The sequence below is a fragment of the Bison bison genome, unplaced genomic scaffold, assembly GCF_000754665.1.
Source record: "Bison bison bison isolate TAMUID 2011002044 unplaced genomic scaffold, Bison_UMD1.0 scf7180017864193, whole genome shotgun sequence".
NCBI lineage: Eukaryota > Metazoa > Chordata > Mammalia > Artiodactyla > Bovidae > Bison > Bison bison.
The window spans coordinates 2,449,901-2,458,085 of record NW_011494765.1 but is presented as its reverse complement, the minus strand read 5'-3'; the positions used below and the strand labels follow the sequence as shown (position 1 = coordinate 2,458,085).

General features: G+C 39.1%; 1 protein-coding gene across 5 annotated transcripts in view; it reads left to right on the top strand.

Moving 5' to 3' along the window:
• Positions 1-8,185, top strand: part of SCAI (suppressor of cancer cell invasion) — a 119,874-nt gene that overhangs the window by 56,858 nt on the left and 54,831 nt on the right. For 4 of the 5 annotated variants that reach the window (XR_825621.1, XR_825620.1, XM_010844053.1 and 1 more), the window contains exon 3: positions 3,163-3,294. Coding sequence is in view for 3 of the 5 variants with exons in the window: in XM_010844053.1 (XP_010842355.1) it covers positions 3,163-3,294 (132 nt within the window). In the remaining 2 variants the exon portion in view is untranslated. Of the gene's footprint in view, positions 1-2,435; positions 2,536-3,162; positions 3,295-8,185 lie in introns of those variants that run through there. The other variant, XM_010844054.1, reaches the window with a different exon arrangement.

Below are 8,185 nucleotides of genomic sequence, written 5' to 3'. Positions count from 1 at the left end.
TGGCTCAGAGGGTAAAGCGTCTGCCTGCAATGCAGGAGACCTGGGTTCGATCCCTGGGTCAGGAAGATCCCCTGGAGAAGGAAATGGCACCCCACTCCAGTACTCTTGCCTGGAAAATCCCATGGACAGAGAAGCCTGGTAGGCTATAGTCCATGGGATCGCAAAGAGTCGGACACGACTGGGTGACTTCACTTTCGCTTTTGAAACCACCTGAGTCAGGTGTTTCTGCTCCTTCTTCCTTTTCTTGTGCATAATAAATGTATGGCTCAGTGAATTTTCACAGTGTTAACTCCAGGTCAAGAAATAAAATACCTTTAGCATCCCTCTTATTTCCTCCCTTCTTGCTAAAAGTAACTCTCTTGATCAGCGTGTCAGTACCTTAATTCTAGTTTTATCTGTTTTGTGCCTTGCGTATTGGAGTCATATGATAGGTGTTCTTTTGGGTCTGCTTCTTTTCACTCAGCATTATGCTGGATCCATCTATATTATTGCAGGTGGTTGTAGTGTGTTCGTTTTCATTATTCTCTAATCTGTCTGTACAGCCAGTCTGTCGTGTATTAGAAGGGCCTTCCTCTCTCTCTGAAAGCACGCAAACCACACACAGGATGTGATTAAGAAAAGACCAGAGATCTGTCTCTCCTTTTAAAAATCCATTAGTTCACCCGTACCTCCAGCTTCAACCCCCAGTTTATTGTAACCTTTTCCCTTTCCATGTTTGTGTTTCCTTTGTCTTACAGAGAGAACTCTGGGTCCCCTTTTCCCTGATAGATTTCTTTTTTCTCTGTAAATTTTATTTATTTGGCTGTGTCGGATCTCAGTGGCAGCACGAGGGACCTTTGCTGCATCACGTGCAGTCTTTTGTTCCGGCCTCCCCAGGCTCTCTGGTTGCAGCACGCGGGCTTAGTTACTTCACAGCCTGTGGGACCTTAGTTCTCTCGTCAAGGATTGAACCATTGTCCTCTGCATTGCAAGGCAGATACTTAACCTCTGGACCACCAGGGAAGTCCCTAGATTTTCTTATTTGATGAATCCCCTGTGTACGACATATCTCTTTCCACCTTTGAACTCTTCCATGTGGAGATGCCCTCCTCACCCTGCTCAGGCTCTCATTCCTCCGGCCAGTCCCCCCTCGCGGTATCGCTCCTCGGTGCTCCCAGTCTCCACCATCCCATGCAGGCCGGCCCTTAGGATGGATGTGGATAGTCTCACAGTCTGTGCTCTGATACCCAGCAGGCCACCCTCTGTGTGGTCATCTGCTGTCCTCTGCCCTACCTCGGGCTGTAGGACTGGACCATCTGGGAATGGGTGAGGGCCTCTCTAGATTCTTAAGTTTCACTTTAATGTTTCTGGCTGTGGTGTTTTTTCTTTCTTTCTTTCTTTTTTCCTTTAACATTCTTCACATCCTTTTAGTTTGAGGTCTTATATTTTCTCTAATTCTGGAAAGTTTATAGAAGTTTATCTCTGCAAGTATTTCATCACCTTCATATACTTTTTTCTCTTCTATATATTCTGTGATATGGATGTTGATTCCTTCATTTCTCTATTCCTTATCTCTTCAATTTTCTTTTGTGTATGTTATCTCTTTCTGATGTCTTCTAGCAGAGTAGAAGACATGGTGGTGTCTTAGCTTATTAATTTAAATGTTTTATTTTAGCTTATTAATTTGTTCAGCTGTATCCTTGCTGCTCTTCGATCTATTAAGTGCATTTCCTTGGTTATATTTTTCATACACAGTATTTTTATTTGCTTAATTGTGATATTTTCTTCTTGCTTTGTATCTAATATCCTTTCATATTGAATTTATTTTGAAGTTTTACTTTCTGATTTTCTCTTGTGAACTCCTGTGTCCTGGGGATATAGACACCTTAGCTCATGAACTCTGTGAGGAGGGGTGGAAAAAGTCCAATTTGCGCCTCATTTGTGCATCATTTTCTGGGTTTAAAGAGTGAAGCCAGGGTAGAGGAGTCGCTTGCGCTTGCGGGAGATGACTTACCAAGGGTCACTATAGTGTGGAATCCCTTCCCAGACTCTGCACTCTTCCGGGTCTATTTCCCTTTGTTAAGACCACCTAGGGCACGGAGTGTAGAAAGAGGTGGTGGGAAGAGGAAACTTGTGACCATGTAGGGACCACCCAGTGAGGTCCACAAGGTTCTAAAGTACTTTTCCACCAGCTGACTCCACGGCCACCCACATGTTACCCTGCAGCCCCTCGGCAGATCTAGGCTTGCTGACGGTTTTCCTGCCTTGCAGCCACAGTTGTCTGAGCCTGTTGGAGGGAAAAATATTTGCCAAAATAACTGTACCACACCCTAACTCCCATCTCTGGTGTCGGGTCCTTGTCTTCCCTGCCTATTTTTTCAGTCTGTACTGGGACCAAATTTCCCTTTGTTGTCCCAGGGATTTCTGTGTGTGAACACAAATGATTTTTTTTTTTTTCCTTTAAAATAGGTTCATGCAATATATATGATCTAGCAACTTGCTGTTTTTAAAATGGCTACATGATTGATTACACAGGAAAATAGCTTGGATTCAAGGGTAAATAGCTTTAAAATATATGTATGTATAAGTGTATGAGTATGTGTGTGTGTCTGGTTTTATATCCCTTTTATAATGAACTATATATAAATTATTGCCTTATCATCTTAAGTATAATTGTAAGTTAGTGATAGGGTATAGAGAGTAGTCATTCATGTTCTGTGACGCACTTAGCCATTTCCCTCTTTTTTTTTTTTAAGTTTCTTAATAGCTTTTAAATATTATGATACTGAGATAAACCCGTTATAGACAAAGGGTTTTCCATTTGTATTAATAGGATTTTTTTCCAGGATGGATTACAGAATGGATCAAATAGATAAATAGGTTAAAGGATTTTTTTATTCTTAACCATGTAGAGGAGTGCCTGAAGCATGTTAGGCATTCAAATAATGTTTATTGGATGGAACAATATTATAAAAACTGCTTTTTAATATGGATGTACCAATTTTGATCCCCATACATAAGATGACATTTTCTGTTCTGCACCATCCTATAATTTTTGGATGATTTGATTGTAATCAGAAGATGTCTCTATCTTTTGAAAAAACTGCTATCAGATAATATATGTAAGGTCTGTTTCTTTTTTATTTTTGCCTGCTCAATAAATGGACACATGTTTTCTTGCAGAACTGAATTTGCTCTTAAAGAAATCATGTCCTCTGGAGGTGCTGAAGATGACATCCCACAGGGAGAGAGGAAAACAGTGACAGATTTTTGTTACCTTCTGGATAAATCTAAGCAACTGTTCAATGGGTTAAGGTCAGTGGACTCTTGATGCCTTAAACTTTTATCTAGTTCTGTATCTTTTTTTCCCCATGGCTGATGCGTGGTAAGTTTCTGAAAATTATGGATAAAATGTTATATAAATATCTGTTCTAGAAATGATGATGTTTTTGGTGGTGGTTGTTTCTTTCTCAAATGAAAAAACAATAGGAGAAGAGTATATCTTATATTGTTTTACTCAAATTGAGTGAGCTGTTTTTTAAGATGGTTTTGTGTGCATTACTCCACATCATACCTGTTTTACATCTGATTTTACACTTTGTGATATCTAAGGAGCCTGGGATGCATGTACAAGTGAACCTGGGGCCTCTCTTTTGTTACCTCTTTTTTGTGTACTTGGTTATTTGCTTACTTGTTTTATCCTTTCTTTTTCTTAGGATAAAGTATCTAAAGTAATGATGACTAAAGTAATGATGGAGTTTTTCAAGACAGTGTCTTTCTTTAGTTGTGCATACCCTGACTAGTAGCAGAAGCTATATGCATTTTTGTCAAAATGTGACTTTAATTGTGTATTCTTGAGGGTGGCAGGTAAATAATTTTGTACCATTTTGTATTATTTAAATTGTTTAGCCATATTTTCAGTTCATGAGATTCTTAAGATACTGATTTACTTCAGACTTAAAGCTTCATTCTATAGGTAAAATACTAAGGATAAATAGTTGTGGGGTTTTTTGGGAAACTTTATATGGGAGTGAATAATTTTAAAGATAGTGAGTTATTTTTAATTATTTTTTGTTGAAGTATAATTGATTTACAGTGTTATATTTAGTGAGGTATTTTTAATTTGCAATTTATTTCTGAATAAAATTGCAGTCTTTTCACATAGTTTATCATTGTTTTCTGCTATTTGGAATTGTACTGGAGGAGTTTATTTTAAAGAATCTATCTTTAAAAAACATTTATGGTCAAAAAGATAATACAGGGTCATCTAATCAGTCCTCCATGACCACTCTGTCTAAAGCTCTGCTTTCAACTGCCCTCTCATCTCTGTATTCATTTAATCTTCTACATAAAAGTCACCACTACCTCAAGTTATCTTATTTATTGCTTATGAGTTTTTTTTACGCTAAAATGAAATGTCCCTAGGACACTGTGTGTCACTGTTCTCTACTACCTAAGCCAGGGTTTTGCCCATTACAGGTGTTTCACAAATATTTGTTAAATGAAGGGTTCCAAAGACAGTGTTCTTAACTCCTACACTCTGCTGCTTCCTTTTTGTGCTACAGAAGAGGTCCTTGGGATCAGCTTTTTCTTTTGCTGTATAGATTAATTACATCTTTTTAAATAATTATTTCCTTTCACTATTATAATTCAAAAAACAACCCCTGTAGGCCCAGGTTTTAAGTCTTTTTTTTTTCTTAGAATGTTGTAGAACTTTAAATTGCATAAAGTTTTTTTTCTTTGTTCCACTTCATTATCCAGGTATGTCTTGTTTTTCCAACATTTACGTAGCCTCCAGTATGTACTATATTCTATATTAGGTATAGATAATTTGAAAATAAAACTGACAGTCCCTGCCCTCAAATAATCTGTGAGGAAATTATAAAAATACAAAATAGAAAAAAAAAAAACAAAAAACAACCAACCCTTCAAGCCCATGGCCACATTCTACTCAATGCTAGCCTCAGATTTACCCTATCTGTTAAGCAAATTTCCTGCATATCTCCATGTTCTTGTTTCTTAAGGCAGTAAGAAAACTTAAAGCATTGGTAGCTTTAAGGAATAAGAAAGCATTTAAAAATTTGCATGAAAATCCCTACCGTAACTTCTGACATGTGCCTCTCAAACTCCTTATTCTCAACTCTTAAAACATTATCATTTTTACAATAACTCTGACACCTTCGTTTATGTAGTAACATGTACCAGTACTGTGTTCCTTTTATTAGACATTAATATACCCTTGTACAGATTTGTTTATCCAGTCATGAGTTGTTGAACATTTATTTTGTACTTTGTGTCTGTTATGAGTAATACCACATGAACATTTGAGTACACGGTTTTGTGTGGACATGTGTTTTCAGTTCTCTTGAATACATATACCTCAGAGTGAAAATGCTGGCTCATATGGTACACTAACCTTTAGAGAAAACTTGTAGACTGTTTTTCAAGGAGGCTGTACCACCAGCAATGTATGGGGTTCCAATTTCTCCACGTCCTCCAACACTTGTTTTTGTCTGTCTTTATGTTGATAGCCATCCTAGTGTGTATGAAGTGGTATCTCCTTATGGGTTTGTTTTGCATGCTAAGGACTAACGATATGAGCATCTTGTCATGTGCTTATTAGGCATTTTTATGTCTTCTTTGGAGAAAATGTTTAGTCTAATCCTATGATCATTTTTCAAATAGATTTATCTTTTTATTTTTAAATTGTAGTCATTTTCTATATATTGTGCATACAGCTCCCTTGTGATGTGTAATGATTTGCAGATATATGTTTTCCCATTCTGTGGTTATCTCATCAATTTCTTAATGGTATCCTTTGAAGCCCAAATGCTTTCATTTTAATAAAGTCCAACTTGTCATTCTCTTTCATCACTTGTACTTTTGGTGTCACAGCTAAGAAATCATTGCCTAACCTGAGGTCACTGAAATGTTTTATTCTAATAGTTTTGTGGTTTTAGCTCTTACACTTTGATATGTGAACCATTCTGTGTTAGCTTTTGTATATGATATGAGATCGTAGGCATTTCTTTGTGAGAAAACATATTTTTATGGTTGATTGTATTTCTTTCATTTTTTTTTCTTTGTTTGTTCCTTGTTTCTCATTACCTGTTCATACTTGTAATGCTTAGATTGAATTTCCAATTTAAATCCTCTAGAACCTCTACCCTCTTTTGATTTTCATCTCTATTTGTTTTCTCAGCATTTTTAGAAAATGTCTTCAATTTTCCCGTAATACGCCCAGCACATTCAACTTGTCATTTCGTATCAGTGGTTTTTGTTAGACTGCTTTTAAAAAAATCAGATATTGTGTATTTGATCCAAAGTTTACTAACTTTTCTACCTATATATGCAAATAAGACAGACACTAAAAATTTTGATGTGTTTGTGAACGGAAATTGTTTTTTTAGTATATCTGAGAAGCATATTAAATTTAGCAGTGGCATTTCTCTTCTTAGAATTATTTTCCTAATCTGATTCTGAATCATAAATGAATCATAAAGTTCAAGTGTCTCCTGCTGGAGACTCTGCTGCACTCAATCACCCTGTGGCTGCCGAAATAGTAATGACAGAACACATATCCATACAGCACTCTACAGTTTATAAATCTCTTTCAGCTGCATCTTTATCCTTTGGCCACATACCAAAAATATGTAGCCTAGAAATGAATTGTTTTGTGCCAGCCCACTGCCAGACCCAGGTACCCCCCTGCCTCCAGACCCCACGGCCCCGAGCCCAGGCACAGTCACCCCCGTGCCACCCCCACAGTGAGGAGCCAGCCCGACATCTCTCTCCCTCCTCACCCCCAACGGAGATCAAGGTTCCAGAAACAGCCCCGTCCCCACCACTGGGACCCTTCCCCAGCCTGGAGAGCTCATCACTACGTAAGGAAAGTCCTCCTGCCCCTCCAAAGCCCCCACCGTGCCTGTCAGGGGCAGGCATTTTTACATTGGATGATTCAAGGACTTCTGTGGAAAAGATGTTTCTAATGTCTGGGAGAGAAGATAGGATGGGGACACTGCCCTCAAAGGAAGGGCTGGGCGAAGGTGTTTCTACAAGGTCCTAATTAACCACTGTTAAGGGTACATCCCCACAAAACTACTGCATTTTTTATGGATTGAAAAAAAAAAGCCCTTTAAAAGGAAGTAGAGATTTTAAAAAGCCCTCCAACCAGTGAGAAAAATCCAAGTTTTAGATTTTTTGGAGGAGGGAGGTGAGTTTTAGGAAAGGGGTATCTAGGTTCTGGGGAGAGCTCTGATAGAATAGGGTGCAGGCTGTCTCCTCCGGCCCCTCGTTAGTGACTGAGTCAGCTCCCCACACCCCTCGGCTGCCCCATTTATTCCCACTCCTCTCTCCCACTGCTTCCTCAGTGTTGCTGTTTAGGCCACCCAAGCTCAGCCAATGACCCCCTTCCCTCTGAATGTCAGTTTTGTGTTTTTAAAAGTCTCCTGCGTAGTTGATGTCAGCGTATGTCTATTTGGTGGGGAAATGTCTTGGGGACTCCTGTGGTAGGTAGTGGAGGAAGAAAGGGCACGTGGGGCTTTGTGGCCTCCTCCCCGGGCTCTGGCTCCCAGAAGATGCGGAGAGGGGAGCACTAAAAGAATGGGAAGTTTTAAAAACGTGGAATTGTCAAAAAAGCACTTAAGCACCTCCTTCTTATGACGTGGTGGGTCACTCTGTCCCCTCTTCCTCCCACCATGCCCATCATGGCTGGTATCGGGGAATTCCCTGGGATTTGGGGCAGCAGCTGGGTAGGGGTGCCTAACCTAGGGGCATGCCGACCCCCTGATGGCAGCTCGTGGCTCAGCTCTGCTCCCCAGATTCCAGTGCCCCCAGTACCAGCTCTCCTCTCTTCATCCCTGATGTGAAGACAACAGTGATTCCAAGGCTTTCCACCAATTCTTGGTCCCTCCCACCAGGCCCTTTGTTCCTCGTGTCCCCGTGTTTCTCTTCCTCTGCATCTTGGCACCTTTCTTTTGTTCAAAATTTTCTGTAAATTTTTTCTTTTTTCTTTCTTTTCCCTTTTTTTTTTTTTATAAATTAATTTGCTTTCAAAAAAAAAAGAAATGAATTGTTTTATTTCACCTTCTTTTTCAATGTTTTGCTTATGTAAATATATTTTACCAGCTCAAATCTGTTACCATTTTTATTTTTTGTTTGTTTGTTTGTTTTGACTGTACCTTACGGCTTTTAGGACCTTAGTTCC